We start from the raw sequence: 18297 nt of genomic DNA on the forward strand, positions 1-18297 counted from the left end.
GCTCTTGAGAAATCTTTTGATGAAATGTAACACAGTTCCTAATTCTAAGTATGTCAGTGTAAGCTGTACTTCAATATGTGCTTCATTTTTAAGTATAAAAAGAGTGGTTTTAGTCAATGTATTCTTTTCTTATCTATGTTTCTACATTTTACATGACTATCATCAAAATAAATATATGGACGTGTGTCCTGAAATTTGAGAACAGAGCATCAGAGTAACAGTTTTCTTACATTGCTGTCTCTAGTCTTTAATTTTGGAAATAAGCTTATTTTTAGCTGGATTTTCAACATCTGGTCAAGCAACAGTCTCCCACAAATGTGCAATGTAATTTTATTGCTTGTGTGTTGTTGTTTTTTTTAACTTACACACCAGTTTTATTTTTTTTCTCTTCATTAAGACTTTTTTTTTTTTTCTGTTTTCAAGTTGTAGTCTCTCTTGGCCAAAAGAAAACTATAGCGGTTTTGCAAAGGTGTCTTTTATAGACAAGGTTTTTTGACTTATTTTCTTGAGACAGTTAACCAGATGGTTTTTTTGTCTTGCAAATTCTGTTGTTTTCCTTCACAGCAGGAAAAGAACAAATATGGAGTTTCCTGTTTACTCTTAACAATAGTTCAAATAATTTTCCAACAGTCTGTTGGGATTTAGCATTCTATTCTGTGAGGTGTGTTAAGCCTCCTTTTGGTCGTCTTTGGTTTGGATCTTCTGTGTGAATGGTTAGGAAACATTGTTCTTGTACAGAAAAAGGCTTTACTTGCGGGGATGTGAAACAACTACTCTCTTGGTTTTCCTCTGCAGTGATTTTTTGATGTTTTGTTATCTTGCTTTGGAACTTGTAACACACATCTGTTTTATGAGAAGTTTGAGATTTTTGAAAGTTTTCACATCTTCCACCAGGTGGATAGCAGACTTCAGGAGGTGATCTTCCTTATATCTTATTTATTCTCAATATGTCAGTGGTTGTCAAGGTTGATTGTCAGTAGCAATAATAATGCTTACACAGTATTGAATTATAGAACAATGAATGCTCTATGTTTTTACTGTTCTGCTTATGCTTAAATTTGTTCATCAAAAAACAGGAGGGGAATAAGCTGTATTGATTTTGTAGGTTTTTCTGTACACTCACGTTTCTCCTTATTTTCTTGTTGAATGCTAGTATTTAGTGTTGAGGGCGAGGAGTTCAATTATACCGGTGAAGGTGGCCTAACTTGTTGTTCTTCCTGGTGTCCTAAGAATTTGCAGAGTCTACAGCAAATGAGAAGTTCACAATTTAAGAAGCAGATACCACTGCAGTATTTTGTTATCTGCCTTGCAGGCAAGATTCCATATTCTTTTTGGCTTTGTGTATGATAGATACTGAAATGCTTAAAAGTAGTCATGCCTCTGACCCTTCCTTCTGCCCCTCTTCTTTGTTTTCATAAAAGAAAAAAAGCATTCTTTTTCTCGTGAATTTACAGAAAGATGTGATTATTAATGAAGGGGTATGTTCATCCTGGTGTTCTGAAAGATTTTTTCATTAATAATAATAAAATCACTGTTTCATCTAACTCTGAAGATTTTATTCTGATACCCTGCTCCATAGTTTTTTCTGTTTTTGCTTTTACATTTCCTTTTCTTTGGTAAATATTTGAGTTTCTGCCTGCTGTAATGTTACTTGTTATGTCTGCTGTATTAATTTTGAATCAAATAAGTAAAAAGAGAAGTGTTGAGTAAGTTGATTGGTAGGGGAGAATTCTCAATTATGGATATACTGCTTTGAAATTTGCTTTCCTTTTAGTGCATCGTAAGTGGGTCCATTTGTTTCTATGGGTACTCTGCTGCTTTGTTAGAAATGGGCTGAGAGGTGCAGGGGAATGCTAGACTCTTCATTTCTGATGACAAAAATACTGTGTCTGTCTTTTTAGGACAGCTGCTGTTTACAGGTAGCTTTCTCTCCCCTTATGAAAAATTAACTTGTGTCATCTTCTCTGAAGTGTAGTTTGCATATGATAGAGCTGGCCTTCATCCCTTTGAGATACGAACTGGTTTGTCAAGAAGCACTCTACCTGAAGCTTCTGCCGTGTTTCGCTGCTTGCGGAGTTCCTGCTTTCAGGTTGCATGCTGTAATTCCTTCAGGAATATTCTGAAGTTCCACCAAATATGTTAACCAGCAACCAGCTGATGTTTCTGTATCTATCAGTTGGGTGAATCAGTAGATGCATTATTGTATTAGGGAGGTGGAGAGGTGTTCATAAGCTCTAAAAATACTTCCCCATACTGGTAGAACACCAGTGCAGATTTCTACAACAAAAGAAGCGTGTTCATTTGGTGTGTGAGGTTGCGGAATTTGTCACCACTACTGTAGACGTATGACAAATCTGTCTTGTCTTTTTGTACATTCCAGCTGTTGTGCTTTAGGCTAGGAGTGGCTTTAGTGACACACCGCAGCTAAAACCACATGGGTGGAACATGGTTTGTTTGACTTACATGCATGTACTACAGTTCTTATAGCAGTTTTTCTGCATGGGAGGAAAGTGATTGGTCCGGTGAAAGAGCTGTTTTCATGGCTTACAGAATCACAGAATGGTAGGGGTTGGAAGGGACCTCTGTGGGTCATCTAGTCCAACCCTCCAGCCGAAGCAGAGTCACCTACAGCAGGCTGCACAGGACCTTGTCCAGGCAGGTCTTGAATATCTCCAGAGAAGGAGACTCCACAACCTCCCTGGGCAGCCTGTTCCAGTGCTCCGTCACCCTCAGAGGGAAGAAGTTCTTCCTCATATTCAGACAGAACTTCCTGTGCTTCAGTTTGTGCCCATTGCCCCTTGTCCTGTCACTGGGCACCACTGAAAAGAGCTTGGCCCCATCCTCCTGACACCCACCCTTCAGGCATTTGTAAGCATTTATTAGGTCCCCTCGCAGCCTTCTCTTCTCCAGGCTGAACAAGCCCAGTTCCCTCAGCCTCTCCTCGTAGGGGAGATGCTCCAGTCCTCTCACCATCCTTGTAGCTCTCCGCTGGACTCTCTCTAGTAGCTCTTCATCTTTCTTGAAGTGGGGAGCCCAGAACTGGACACAGTACTCCAGATGAGGCCTCACTAGGGCAGTGTAGAGGGGAAGGAGAACCTCCCTCGACCTGCTGGCCACACTCCTCTTGATGCATCCCAGAATGCCATTGGCCTTCTTGGCAGCCAGGGCACACTGCTGGCTCATGATTAACCTGTCGTCCACCAGGACACCCAGGTCCCTCTCCGCAGAGCTGCTCTCCAGCAGGTCCACCCCAAGCCTGTACTGATGCATGGGGTTGTTCCTCCCCAGGTGCAGTACCCTGCATTTGCCCTTGTTGAACCTCATCAGGTTCCTCTCTGCCCAACTCTCCAGCCTGTCCAGGTCACGCTGAATGGCAGCACAGCCTTCCGGTGTATCCACCAGACCTCCCAGTTTGGTGTCATCAGCAAACTTGCTGAGGGTACACTCTAACTCTTCATCCAGGTCGTTGATGAAGAAGTTGAACAAGGCTGGGCCCAATACTGACCCCTGGGGGACACCACTAGTTACCAGCCTCCAACTAGACTCGGCGCCGCTGATGACAACCCTCTGAGTTCTGCCATTCAGCCAGTTCTTAATCCACCCCACCGACCACTCATCCAGCCCATGCTTCCTCAGCTTTCCTAGGAGGATATTATGGGAGACTGTGTCGAAAGCCTTGCTGAAGTCTAGTTAGACAACATCTACGGCTTTCCCTTCATCTACCCAGCCAGTCATGCCATTGTAGAAAGCTATCAGATTGGTCAGGCATGATTTCCCCTTGGTGAATCCATGCTGACTACTCCTGATAACCTTCTTTTCTTCCACTTGCTTGATGATGACCTCCAGGATAAGCTGCTCCATCACCTTTCCTGGGATGGAGGTGAGGCTGACCGGCCTGTAGTTCCCTGGGTCCTCCTTCTTGCAGTATGTACCAGTGTAACAAATTGCCTTTTATTCTTCACCATTAGAGTTAACTTTTCAGGTTATCTTGTGTGTGCGTTCTTCCACCTTGGCTGCAGATTTTTCTCAAGCAGTGGTGTGTGGGGAGTGTGTGCGTTTCGCCACCAGCGTGACGCCTCAGTAAGAGCTAATACTGGCCTTCTCAGGAAGAGATTCTACATACAGCGGCTGAAGATGGGTTTGGTGTCACATGTACTAGTCTGATACTAGGCAGATGTACTAAGTAAAAAGTTAAATAAATGTGTTCTCTGTACAAGAACTTTAACTTGGACATAATATTTTTGCCTGAAGTGACTGTTTACTGTTTATTTATGAGTGGCTTTAACACATTGGTTTGCATTTTTTAACTGAACTTAATGTTTACTAACTTATGAGAGAATGACAGCATTTGTTACCCACTAATTTGTGCTTGCTGTTGTTACTAAAATATGTTACACAAACAAGTAATTTAGGATTACAGTGTGAGTGGTATGTTTTGTAATATGAATGTTTAGGAAAAGAAAACACGTTGTAAGAAATTGTGAGATACAGGATTCCTCTTCAGTGTACACTGTATTTTTCTGTTTTGTTTAAATGAACTTTGAGCAGATCTAAGATTTCTTTTTGAGTACTTGAAGTAAGGAGAAATCAAAGATATCTTTTAAGACTTTAGATTTCTTTTAAAGAGAACTACATTTTGTGTTTTTCAGGTTATTACAGTTCTTTGGTAAAATACATTTGGCTTGTAATTTACCTGCAGTGACAGGAGGCCTCTTAGAGGCTGTAGCATCTTTTCTTCTCCCCTTCTCCCAGCATTGCTTGGCATAGTATTGCATGATGTGGGAGAGGTTACATAGCCCTGTTCTAGCTTTTCCAAATTCAGATCAGTGCTAAGGCTGTCTCTATCTTTTAGAGAAATTACAAAAAAAACCAAAAAAACAAAAAACCAAAACAAAACCAAAAAAACCGAACACCCCAAATGGGGGCGGGTGGGTGTGGAGTTTAATATGCCTGGGGAGCATATTCTGGTCTGTGGTCAACATTAATGTGATCATTTCCACTTCTTTGTTTGTATTTGTTTGTTTTAGGAGCAACAGAAGGTGATCAGCCTCCACATGCTTCATCGTCTTTCTCCTCCTCTTCATCCTCTTCTGGGAGCAGACAAAGACCTGAGATTGCATCTTTTCTTAGAAAAAAGAAAACTAGTGATATTTACTTTGTTACGCTTGTCTGGGCCTTTGTCATTGTCCAGATCTGGCTAAATTTCTGGATTGTGCAGCTGTTGCCAGTGCCTTTTGCAGGTAATAATCCAATTGTGTTATGTGACTTTGGATAGCCTTCGGCTTTGTGTTAAGTAAAATAGGAAGGGCTTGTAGGCTTGTATGAGTTCTAATTTAAAACTTTTTTTCAAGATTTTATTTTGTTAACACCAAGAACATAATAATGTTGTTAAACGTTATTATATTCTTTATGAATTGTGGCTTCAAATAAGAAGATTGACGTGCACTGTCTGTTACAAGTCTGTAAAATTGCTTTAGCAGTTGACTGTTGTAGTTACCTGGAAAAATTTAGTGTCATACCTTTCATTGTAATAATCTTTTCATTTGGCTTTGTTTTTCTTCCTCTTGATGTCTTGTCTTTCATGTTTTTGCGCCTATAGATAAAGAATATTTCAGCTGTTACTCAGTACTGAAGTACAGCTTGTGCTAACTTTTAATTTCCATTAAAAATGGGTAGCTAGGCTCTGTGGTCAAGTAGCAAGATAAATTTAATTCTAATTCTAGCTCCAGGGTTAATTAGCTTTGTTGCTTCACACCTACATGCATCTGTTCTCTTACAATGTCAAGCAAGAATGGAATAGTTATGACAGCTATCTAAAGAGGTTATTTTAAAACTGAACGATTGCCACTTTTTCCAATATTCTTTTGGGGGGCTCAATAGGCAATATGGGAACTCTGGAAGTACGCATGAGCTACTACAAATCTGAAGGCATTTCATAGAATCGTAGGTTGGAAAAGACCTCTAAGATCATCAAGTCCAACCGTCAACCTAACACCACCACGCTGGCTAAACCATGTCCCGACGTGCCCTGTCTTAGAGGTTTTTTGAATACCTCCAGGAATGGTGACTCCACCACTGCCCTGGGCAGTCTGTTCCAATGTCTGACCACTCAGTAAAGATATTTTTCCCAATATCCAATCTAAACCTCCCCTGACGCAACTTGAGGCCATGGCCTCTCATCCTATCACTAGTTACTGAGGAGAAGAGACCAACACCCACCTCACTACAAGCTCCTTTCAGGTAGCTGTAGAGAGCAATAAGGTCCCCCCTCAGCTTCCTCTTCTGCAGACTAAACAGCCCCAGTTCCCTCAGCTGCTCCTCATAAGGCTTATTCTCTAGACCCCTCACCAGCGTTGTTGCCCTTCTCTGGACCTGCTCCAGCACCTCAATGTCCTTTTTGCAGTGAGGGGCCCAAAACTGAACACAGTACTCAAGGTGCGGCCTCACCAGCCAAGTACAGGGGCACGAGCACCTCCATGCTCCTTCTGGCCACACTATTCCTGACACAAGCCAGGATGCCGTTGGCCTTCTTGGACACCTGGGCACACTGCTGGCTCATGGCTCTTCCCATCCCCCTACTTTTAAACAAAATGACATTCCTAATTTGCTCGGATTTTCTATACATTTCAGTTAAAATGCCAATTTTCAGCATTTTTTAATGTATCTAACACTTAAATGTAGCTGTTTTTCCTTTTACCAGGTGTGATGTGTTGGCTCCAGCTAGTGGCCAAGTACGCACAGAGCCCCTCGCTCTTTTCCTGTCTTCCAGTGGGGGCTCATCCATGAGCGGCAGTCCCTTGGGGAGGTGCCAGCTCAGGCATCTCCTCATCCGTAGGCCACAGTCCCTTCGAGAGGTGTACTTGCTCCGACATGGATCCTCCATAGGCCACAATCCCTCTGGGTTGTGTGTCTGCTCCACCATGCAGCACTTCTACTCCCCTGGCCTTTTTATTCATAGAATCAGATAATCATAGAATGGTTTGGGTTGAAGGGAGCTTCAAGATCATCAAACTCCAAGTCCCCTGCCACAGGCAGGGATACTTTCCACTGGACCAGGTTGCTCAAAGCCCCATCCAGCGTGGCCTTGAACACTTCGTCATTTTTGTGGCCCTCCTCTGGACCCGCTCCAACAGCTCCATGTCTTTCCCTGTGCTGAGGGCTCCAGAGGATGCAGGACTCCAGATGGGGTCTCACCAGAGCAGAGTAGAGGGGCAGAATCCGCTCCCTCGACCTGCTGATCACGCTGCTTTTGGTGCAGCCCTGGGTATGGTTGGTTTTCTGGGCTTTGAGCACACGTTGCGGAGTCATGTTGAGCTTCTTGTCAACCAGCACCCCCAAGTCCTTCTCCTCAGGGCTGCTCTCAATCTGTTTTCCAGCCAGCCTGTATTTGTGCTTCCCTCTGTTCCCTCTTCCTCTCTGTTCACTTGCTCTCTCTGTTTTCCCTCCTCTTCTTCCTCTGTAGTGTTTTCTGTCCTTTCTTAAATACATTTTCATGGAGGCACCGTGTCTGTGCCTGATGGGCTCAGCTTTGGCCTGTGGTGGGTCTGTTGTGGAGCCATCTGGAACTGGTCTCTCCCCATGAAGGTCACCCTGCTACCAAAACCCCCAATACACAAAGCCATTGTAAACCATCTAGTTGTGGAAATGTGGAAATCACAACTGGGGGGCCGTGCTCACGGGTTGGAAGGGCTCTGAGCTCCGAAAGGCGTGGTGAAAGGAACAGCTGCACATCTGCCTGTGGCACTGTAGCAGCAGCTCAGGGTAACGCGATGGTTAGGCACATAAATTGCTGAATATAGAGTTAGAGGAGAGGGAAGTTTGATCTTTATTTCATTCCGGTGTAGCTGCTACAGAGGAAGCTGCCCAGTTTTGGTGTCTGGACATCATGGGAAATGGCGACGGCAGGTTGGATGTAGCTCAGAAATGCATCATAAAAATGATAAAAGGATTAGAATATAAATTTTAAGACTTACTAGAAGCAGGGCTTACATGGCTTAATTTACTGCGAAGTGAAGGGGTATTTAGAAATACATGCCTGGAGGGGAGGAAAAATGGGTGCAATAGTTTTGCTGTTAGCCAGACAACAATGAGTAGTTTTAAACTTCAGCCCCACAAATCTGAATTAAAGTGCGTATCTGTAATTGAAATGGATGAATACTCCTGCTGCCAGTTACTAGGTGTAAATTAGCTACCTTAACAGTAAACGCATGCCAAAATAGAAATTAATTTTGAGAAGATTTGTGACCTGTTGCTTTAGCAGTGACGCTAGACCATTAAGTGCTTTTTCTTGGCATAGAACTGAATATGACTAGCTCACTACAAAAATATTATGAAAAGGCAGTATAATGATGAACAGAGCCAAATTTAGAACAGTGGATCACAGTAAGTGTCAGAGCGTGAATGATAATAACCTGGATTGTTAGAGGGGATATTAAAAATATTTAGCAGTGGAAAATAGGAAGACTTACAAAGCAAGTTTCCTTGCGACTTCTCAGGTTTAAGGAGGGTAATAACTTTAAGCACTTCTGAGACTTTAAGGAGAATGCTTCTAGTATGTAAAAAAAAAAAAAACAACAAAACCCCAACCCCCCAAAAATAAAACTCCCACCCCTAAAACCTTAGATAGAAAGATGTTAATTTCACTAGAGTTCCTTATATTGGTAGACAGGACTTAGATGAAGGAGCATTTAGATTATTAAAATTATATTGGTGCCTTTAACATTTTTCCCTGAATGCTTTTGTACTTCAGTAGACTGAGATACTCTTTTAAAATTGCTTGATGCAGAGAGTGGAAAAATTCATACTGTAATTATACCATAAAATGAAAAGATGAAAAAATGACTTTTTATTTCAAAAACTATGCAATAAACGAAATTGTGGAACACTTGTAGCATGTTGTTCAGTGTTGTGAGCCTGAGAATCCCGTTATTGTCTCTTTTTAAGATCTTTCTTGCTTGTTCTGTTGCATTCTTTTTTTGGTTTTAAAAATAGTGTTCAGATCATTTTCTACTTCCTGGAGATGCTTGGAATTTCTTACTGTGCAGCCTGTCTCTTTTGTTTATATCTTTCTAATAACAGCCCTCCTTTAGCTTTTTCTCTCCTGTCTCTTTTTAACCTAATATGATTGCAGTTGTGTGATTGACTGCAGCACCTCCTGGCATCAGCTTTGCAGTGAGTGTACCCTCAAGTTACTATAGAAGATACTATTTAGATGCTTACTTTTAAATAATAGCAGAAGGTTAGAATGCCATTTCAGGTATGTTGTCTACCTTGTAAAGTGCAAGCTTGCCCGGTTTTGCTGAGCAGCAGTTTGTGTATTGACCATGAGTTGGATTTCATCGTGCAAAACTTCAACCTGCAAGGCTGTTAAGGTGCTGGCACTACAGTGTATTTTCTCCTTTTTTGTATGTTTGCCACATGATCTTTAGTAGAAAGATTATTAGATCATTCTGCTTCTTCGTGAGCACAAATGCCATGTTTGCCACATGGTGGTGCCAGAGGGTAAGTAAACAAAAAGTCACAAAATTGTTGAATGAGCTTTCCCATGAACAAGAAAGTAAACTATTACCCAAGTGGCTTGCAGATAATCGGCTCTTGTGGAACTTTGAGAAATGCCCTGTGGAGGTTAGAAGTTAACCTTTTCATCTGTGTATGTCATTTTACACATATGCAGGTAGCAGCATGATGCGAATTTTTGAGGACAAGGGGATTATTGTGGTGTTGATGTATGGCAGTAAGTAATGAATCTAGTTTGGAGAATAGTGTTTCGTAATTAAAAAAAAGCTTTATTATAAGTACACTTGAATGTAATGATGTGGAATTCAGTATCAGATGTTGCTGTAAATACGGTATGATTGGAGAAATGCTGCTGGTGTTTTCACAGAAAGTTATTCTCCTGCGTCAGTAGAATTTGTAATACTGACTAGGTTTTGATCTACCTGTGACCTTCACTGTTAGTAAATTCTGGTTTAAAAAAAATTAGGGAGAAATGAGGAGAATTATGCGATGCTGTTACTCATAGTTTCACTTTGTTTTCCTTTAGCACCATAGTTTTCAGTATTTGGGGATGCAGTATGGTTTTGTTTAGAGGTTTGTGTATCAGTAGTTCATGGCAGGACTGGGTTGTGAGACCTCCCTATCTATTACTGCTACATATAATAATTTTGATCCTTTAAGTTGATGTATTTTGTAATGATGTTTTTGTGAGTGGTGTGTTTGCATCAGTACTCAAGTAAAATCCGTTGTAATACAAATCTTTGTTTATCATATGAATTAATTAACTCCTCAGTTCTGATGCTAAATTTGTGAGGGGCTTTGAAAGATTACTTGCTTTTCTTCTTTTCAGTGATGAGAAGATAGGTGATTTAAGTGGTGTAATATTTTGTTGAATAAAAAAAAGAATATGGCAAATATTTCATGACTGTTAAAGGTCTGTTAGCTTCAAAGGAAAGTTTCGTATGTATCGTGCTTTTTTGGTTTTCCGTTCCTGATTGTGGCGATTCACAAGTTTTGCACATATACTCAGTAAGTGAGGGAGAGCAGTGCCATCGCAGGACTGGAAATGTAAGCCTTATGGAGAAGTCTCTGGGCTTTATTTCATGGCCAGTAAATGGACATGAGCTTTTATTTCTGTAACTGTAATGCTACACATTTCTGGTGTTGTTAAGACGCCCTTTATTTTACAGTGGGTGTATGTTAGGGGAGTTGGAGAAAAGCTATTTGTGGTAGCAAAATGTTTTGTTTTGGGGGAAAAAAAGTTGTAAACATCTTCCATTACCTGGTTTTGAAGAGCAGTGTGGATTTTTCTGAAGCTTTGTGCAATGATCTTCAAGCCAAGATAAAAAGCTGATCTCAATATTTTTGATGTTTAAAAGCAAAATTAGTCAGTAGTTGTATTTAAGTTGAAGGTTTAAATGAACACTTCTTTACCGTGAAATTACGCATGATCTGCTGCTGTCAGCTTTTAAAGGAAAGATACAACTTTAACAGTGTAGAAGGCCTAAAACTTAAGAAATGAGGCTGAGAATTTTTTTTATGTGTTGCATGCCATTAAGTTCTGAATGTGGCATTTTATGTGTAGTGCTCTGACATTGTGTGTGTGAAGATGTGATAAATCCACTGCACTGAAACTGGAATGGCACCTGCTTATCCCAGGCCTTGCTGAAGTCTGTTGTCTGCATAATCAGGCAGTGCGCAGGCACCTTTCTTCTGCTGCTATCTAAATTCCATGTGGATAAGTACGGCTGTAAAGCGAATGAGGAGATCAGTACTAAAACCACTTGAAAATTTTGAAAGTGTTTCTAAGGGGAAATAAAACTCAAGAAACTTTTTACTTCTTCGTAGGTCTTTCAGAATGGTATAGATGCATAGTCTTGTGGTGCTCCTCTGAAATGTCTAATACTTGATTTCCTTCTTGTGGTTACAGTTTGGGCCCTTAAAAAACTCGTAGTTCATTTTGGAGTTTTGAACTTCATGGCAAACCATTGCAAAAGTTGGTGGCAACTTGTTGAAAATTTTGTAAAGGAACGTCAGGAAGCTCTTGCTCCACGACCCATCAGAGGGCTCGGAAGAGTCATGCTAAAGCTTGACAGTAAGGTATTTCTACTTATTTCCTTAGCAGCCTGGTAGTTTGTTTTATTCTCTGTTCACTGTATGCCAAGACGCTTTAATTCTAAAATAAATGTCTGTCACTAATGGACATGTCTCTCTTGTAAAACTGTATCTGTTTTATGGTGTATTTTAAACCGTGTCTCTTCTGTCACTATTCACACTTAAGTACGCGTTTAAACTTTGTTAAATGATTACATGCAAAGCTCGACACAAGTGACTTTTTAAATGTTGGGTTAGCTTTAGAGGATGCCTTATCTGAGTAAGGCAGGCTTCTCATGGTTCAGTCACCTTACTTGGTTACAAAGATTTTGAAGTTAAACTTAATGACCTTTAATCTGAAGGATGTGGTGTACATACTTCTGTTGTGAAAACTTAATTTAAAACATAACCTATTTTATTCTGTAAGTAGGGCCTGAGCTAGTTAGAACACATTTGTTTATACTGTGTGGAAGTATAGTTGTTGAACACAGTGGCACGGTGGTACAGAAGGGAGGCTTCCCTCTGTAAAGGAAGTAGTACGTGGGATATGGTGTTTGGGAAGTGCCGTAGAATAAGGCTTCTTTGTTCCCCTCCCTTCTCCCCCACGTTTGCGTTGCAAATTGGAGAGTTGGAAAGCTCCATAAATTTGTGAAGGCTCCTCCATTTGGAGTTGTAAGTTTTGACTTAACTTGATAGATGATTTTGTTTGTAATAGCTGTGCCAGTGTGTAAGAATGTGCTTTCTGTAACTGTGTTGTTAAAGTATTCTCTGCTTTAGAAAAAGCCATTACTTCAGAGTTTCTGTAACTGAACCCTGTAAGTACATTTGTCACAGCGTCTGTACCTTGGCAGATCTGTCTGCAGTTTATAGCTCTGAATTCCTACGGGAAAAGGAAGAGCTTAAGCCAGATCTGATGGGTAGACGACTGTCAGAAGGTCAACAAAAGCATTAAAATGGCTGCAGGAGATAAGTAACAGTTTCACAGAATTCATTGAGGAAGAATTCGGAAAAGGAAAAGCCTTTCAGAACACAGCTATGAGAAAGATAAAGGGGGTTTCCAAAGAGTTCACGTTAGGATAAAAGCTTACATTACACAAAGCTTTTAATTAAAAGCTTTTGTTTTGTATGTAAGCAGACTCTCTAGACACAGTATCGTATGTATTGTATTTCATGAGTTGTCAAGTTTAGTATCCTTGTATTGCATAGCTGCGTGATATAGTATTCTTCCTAATTCCACTTAAATCTTTTCTCTTTAAAGAAGGTAGGGCTTTTGTCATAATGTGCAGCAGAACTTCTCACTCTTCAGCTTAAATGTATCTAAGGTCAGTTTATATTCATGTTGTTCTTGTCTAAGCAAAAGAAGTGTTGGCACAACGTCTCCCCTCTCCCCCCATTTTTTAGATGACAGTCATATTCCTTCTGACTCTGTGCTGTATGTATTAAAGCAATTCAAGCTCTTCTAGCCTTCATAAGAAAGACAGACACTTGAAACTCTGCTTGATTCTGTGGTTCTCGTTTGTGCCTATTCTAATTACAGTTTACCTGGCTTTTTCATGGGTGACTGGAATTATGTGTCATCTTATAACACTTATCACACCCATACTTTCATATCTTTTTAAGTTCTACTGGATAAGCTTATTCTGTGCATTGGAGGATCATGGAGGCTTCTTATCTCTGAGAATTTGGGAAGCAATGCCATAAGATATTGGCAATTGTGGTTTTTGTGGGGAGAGGAAAAGGAAAGGAGTGAAAATGACATCCTTGCAAGTTGTTTTTTTTTCCAGAAAGGGTGGATGAGCTGTATTTAAGTTGGATTACCAAACGTTTTGGCTTCGGTAGGCACTGTTGAAGAGGAAGTGAGAATATGCAAACACGAAGTAGAAATTCATGGGCTAAATTGTTACAGCTTACCTTTTATATGTGTATGTGAGAAGCCAAGATCGAAGGATCGTTTCCTTTGTGATTAGATTTTTTTTTTAATATTTTATTTGTACTTCCTTTTTGTGAGAGCTAAAGCTGCTCAGTGATTTTCTTTGTTTCTTTGTTTTGTTTTTGGTTTCTGTATACTGAGTTAATTGGAGGCTGAATCTCAGCATCAGGATATATTGGGGCTCTTAGCTAAGTATAACAAGCCATTGACAAGGTCCATTTCACACCATTATCTAGTGGTAATCCTTGGCCTTTCTAAATTGGTATGCCCGATTCAGAAATAGTTCTCGTTTTGAGTAAAAGGTAGTGAGGATGAGGAAGACATCTTAGAGTGGCACATCTTTTTCTCCCCAAATGAAGTTCAGGAGGCTAGTGTAGATGGTTCAGAAAACAATCGGTTCTGAGAAATTATGGGAGGGTACTGCTCATGCATGCAAGTCTTTGAGATTTACAGATTATGTCTGTTTCTTAAATAAAAGCATTAAGAAAAGAACAGCTCTTCCTATTTCCCACTGCTCATCAACCTCTGGTTATCTTGGAAACGCAGACAAATTTGAGCTGAAGAGCAGTTCTGATCAAGAGGAAAGAAAGTAGAGCATTGCTTTTCATTTTCTTTATGAACAGTAGGTCAAGCTGTGCCTGTATGTGCAGGCCAGCTTTAAATGTGGACGATGGAAACGGGATGTCCTGACTGTATCCATTAGTGCCTGGTTGTGCATTTGCCCAGTGGAGCCAGCAGGTGCAGCGGGTCAGATGTGAGAGACTTCTGGAGGAAAGAGTTGGGGAGGTTTCTGTTCCATCAAGTTGTCTTAAAACTAAACAGCTGTGGTGTCATACGTGTTCTTATCAGCAGTCAAGAACTAATAATTTGCTTCACTGATAATTTTCTTTTTTTAAAAAGAAGACTGTAGTCTTTTAACATGGTGACTTTAGTTTTATTTTGATTAGAGTTTGCGAGGGAATTCAGCAGCATAAGCAGTTGCTCAACTGCGTGCACTGGACTTCTGTTAATTAGAATGTGCTAGTATTTTGCATGCATGCTTTCTGATAGACTACAGTGAATCATGTAGTTGTTACATGTTTTTACTAGGTATAGCATACTAGAATTTTATACATAATAGATTGTTTGGACTTTGGGTAAAGTCAAGATTTGGTTCTTCTGGTACCAAGTTTAGCATGTAGTTAAAGCAAGCACAGAAAACAGGCAGAATCTCTACCAGTGCATATGGTATTCTAGGAAATGCTTCCATAGACATGTAAGATCTTGTATAAACAGTTTTCCAGTAAAATACTGGAAAAATGGCTGTAGCCCTATTAATTTTGGATGACTTGAAGATTAGAATTAAGCTGTAGCCTGTTTTTAAATGTAGATTGATTACATTTGTACAACTACTTAAACATCAGTGTTGGTGAGATAGTAGGAAGGTAGAGCCTCCCAAATATGGTCTTAACAATCATTTTTTATTAATGTTTATTTTTGACATATAATGTTATTTGCTAGTTAACATATTTATCATTCAACTTCAGGAGGCTGAAATTATAGAAGAATACCAAATACTTTCTTTCACATTCTGCTAAAATCTCAGGCTAACGATGGAGCTCTAGCTTTTGTTATATTAAAGTTGCAAAGTGGAGAAATACAGCCAGGAGATCTAAGGGTTTTTTTTCTGAAATTAACCTAATGTATAGTGGTTTTTAATATGCAGAAGTAAAGTTAAAGGCAAAAGTATGTTGTTGAATCAGTGAACAACTTTACCTTTTTTTTTCACTGTTAAATCACTGTGTAGATGAAGGGTAAAATGGAAACCAATTCTACAGTGTCAGTTTAAGGCTTTTGAAGCTTTGTCATTGCTTTCCATTACTGTCATTCTTTCCATGAGTAGTAAAAGTTAGTAAAACTGGGTGCTTTGTGACATACTTTATTTTCATGTTTCTTGATGTTCATGTTTCTTTGTAAATCTGCTTCTTGCTTCTGATATAACTTAATGAACATTCTGAGATTTTTTTTAATTTGAAATGTTCTTACATTTTGTTTTCATTGGGAACTAATATAATTTCTGGTGACTGGTGAAAACACTATTGAGCATTCAGTGATCTTGTTTTCAGGGAGAAACAAATTTTGCTTACTTGATCTTAACCTCTTAATGCAGATGAATAATAATGTTCAAGCTTGTCACTGTTGTGATTATGATGCTAACTGATTACTAATGGCTAGAATTAAAAGTGTAGTCATACATGAACTAGGTCCTAAAATGGGTGTACTTCAGCAGTATGGGTGAGAATTAGTAAGGAAAAATAACTGTAGTAGAAAAGGAGAGATTGTCTGTTGAGAAGTGAAAGCAGCCTTCTGCACAACCAATAAAATTATATGATACCCATACATTTACTTGATCTACAATTTGCTGTTGTGTGTGTATCAGATTTAATTACATATTTGATGTTGTGCCATTGAATGTGAATGTTGTAATATGAATGTGGTACTAAAAAACTGTATAAAATTTGTTTAACAGTAGTTGACATAATAGGAGTGTTTTGAAATACCTAGGAAACTGCCTGAGTGGGAGCATTAATGCAATAAACAAGTGTCTCATGTTAAGTTTTGGTGTTTCAGTAGAGCACCCTTCTCAGAGTACTTTTACAAGTCCTGCTCTGAAATCTGAAATGTTAGCTCTCAGTATAGCTAAACTGGAATTGTCAGGTTATGCTGATAGCTCTGTTAAAGTTGGTATTATTAGTTAAATCCTCCTTCGTTTCAAGAAGTGCATGTTAATGGTAAAATCTGGATTCTTGCATCAGAAATTACGATCTTTTCTTCCTATTGCAATTTACCATTGTGTTTGGAACAATTTCATTTTCATTCTGTGGATGACTATACCTGCCTCTCATTGCTTTTCTTCCCTTGTCTATTACTGCATTTTTCAGTAATTTTCCACTGTGTTCTTGTCTTTTTTCTCTTTTCTTCCATCTCCCCCTGCCACTGACAAGCTGTGGCACTGGCTTAATCAGAAGGTAAATAAACAGAAAAATTGTGAGTCCAACTAACGGATTCTGTGGTTTTGGGGAGTTGTCTTTTTTTTTAATTTTTTTTTGGCAGCATGAACACTCCTTAACACGCCTTGCTTCTTAGTTTTCTCTCCCAAGTGTCCCTTTTCCAGCTCTTAATATAAGCTACTGAAGGTCATATAATTCTACCTGATATCTTGTCTTCTATTAAAATGAATGCACAGTTAAATGTTTTGTACAGCAGAATATTGTATTAGCCATTCAAGCAGTAGCTTGACTTAGTGAAACTTTTATTTAAGAACAGTTGATCTCTCCTGGTCGTCACTTGTATGCAGAACGAAACCAGTTCTCCCCTGGACTGGGGAGCTGTTCTTTGCTCAGAGAAGGCATCAGTTAACTGAATTAACATGGCAGCGGTGAAGCACAGTTGTAAAGCTACAAATGTAAGTGCTTGCAAATAATGCAGTGACAGGCTTCAGTCAGTGCTGTTCATCTGCTGAAGTGTCAGACTGGACTGTATGCTTGGTGGTATTCGGTGTAGCAGGAGGGAAATGAGAATACTCGCAGTTTCAGAACTGCTGAATCTAATGGCGGTCTGAAGGGCAGTGAGGTCTGGTAAAAAAACAAAAAAAAAGAAAAAAAGTCGTTGGTATAGCTAAAATAAATTTTCTTTTGTGTGGCTTTTAAAAGTGCGGTGTTTTATAAGAAATGTACTCCTCAGTTCCCATGGTTCATCTTAGTCCACTAGGGTTAACTATTGTTCTTTGAGGAACTGTCGTCACAAGAGAAGTTAAAACTGATTTGGTCCAAGTTTGGTCTCATGTGACTGAAATCTGGACAACTCCTCAGTGCGGTGATACCTCTGCGGAACTTGAGCAGAGCCATTGCTGCAGACAAACACAGAGCTGGAGAGGGGTGCCTGTGGCACGTGTACGTCTGCAACACCTCAGAGTTCTAAAGATTAATATCAAGTATGTGATAAAATATATGAAAATCAAGTGATTAAGTGACAGAAAAAATCAGATACCAGGTCTGGAAATGGGTGATGCTTCCAGCAGCAACTTTTATCTTCGCTTACGACTTCAGTATTAATGGGAGAGTCAGAATGGTTACTGTGGTTTTATAACCAACCACCTGTCTTTTCCATTCAGTAGCAATTGCAATAGAAAACGTAGATCTCCCTTGCAAGTTGTGAGAGGCACCTGAAATTGTCGCTGAAATACTGAATGCTATTGAAAACAAATAGAACAGTCTTGAGCATGCAGGCCGTGGGGGCACTGGCACAGCTCTCTGAAAGGTGCTTGTAAATGGCTGGTACCTGCTGTGGGTGGCAGAAGGGGAATAATGCTGCGTGTAGTGTCTAGGCTGAGCAGCTATAATGGATTTAGAAGGTTTGATCGTGAATATTTAATCGGTGAGCTCAGGGTTATGTGATGGGGGGCTTTCTGTGTTTCTGGACACGAGGACAGGGTTGCTTGCTCTATGATTCAGTTATAATTGTCCACTAGGAGGGCAAACTTTGAATGTTCTTTTGCCCTTGAGTATATTTTGGTTGGTTTAAAAGTGATCTTTTTATTTCCTGACTTTGAAATGTTTGTGTTATGTGAGTGACTTATGGTTAGTAAATATGTGCAACCATAACCTTTCATAAAATTTTTTTGATTAGGTATTGGTTTGTTAGGACAGCTCGGGTGAAGAGCTGAGTTCAGCGAGCCACAGGTGAAAGTTTAGTCTCAATTACTTTTTTTCCTGGCTTGGAGTCTGTTGTTTGCTTAT

General features: G+C 39.8%; 1 protein-coding gene across 3 annotated transcripts in view; it reads left to right on the top strand.

The window, feature by feature from the left end:
- Positions 1-18297, top strand: part of TMEM245 (transmembrane protein 245) — a 97389-nt gene that overhangs the window by 16671 nt on the left and 62421 nt on the right. For 2 of the 3 annotated variants that reach the window (XM_075416713.1, XM_075416712.1), the window contains exons 5-7: positions 5028-5240; positions 11426-11595; positions 16504-16527. In XM_075416713.1, the coding sequence (XP_075272828.1) occupies positions 5028-5240; positions 11426-11595; positions 16504-16527 (407 nt within the window). The remainder of the gene's footprint in view (positions 1-5027; positions 5241-11425; positions 11596-16503; positions 16528-18297) is intronic. The other variant, XM_075416715.1, reaches the window with a different exon arrangement.

This window comes from Opisthocomus hoazin, chromosome 3 (genome assembly GCF_030867145.1).
Source record: "Opisthocomus hoazin isolate bOpiHoa1 chromosome 3, bOpiHoa1.hap1, whole genome shotgun sequence".
In the NCBI taxonomy this organism is placed as follows: domain Eukaryota; kingdom Metazoa; phylum Chordata; class Aves; order Opisthocomiformes; family Opisthocomidae; genus Opisthocomus; species Opisthocomus hoazin.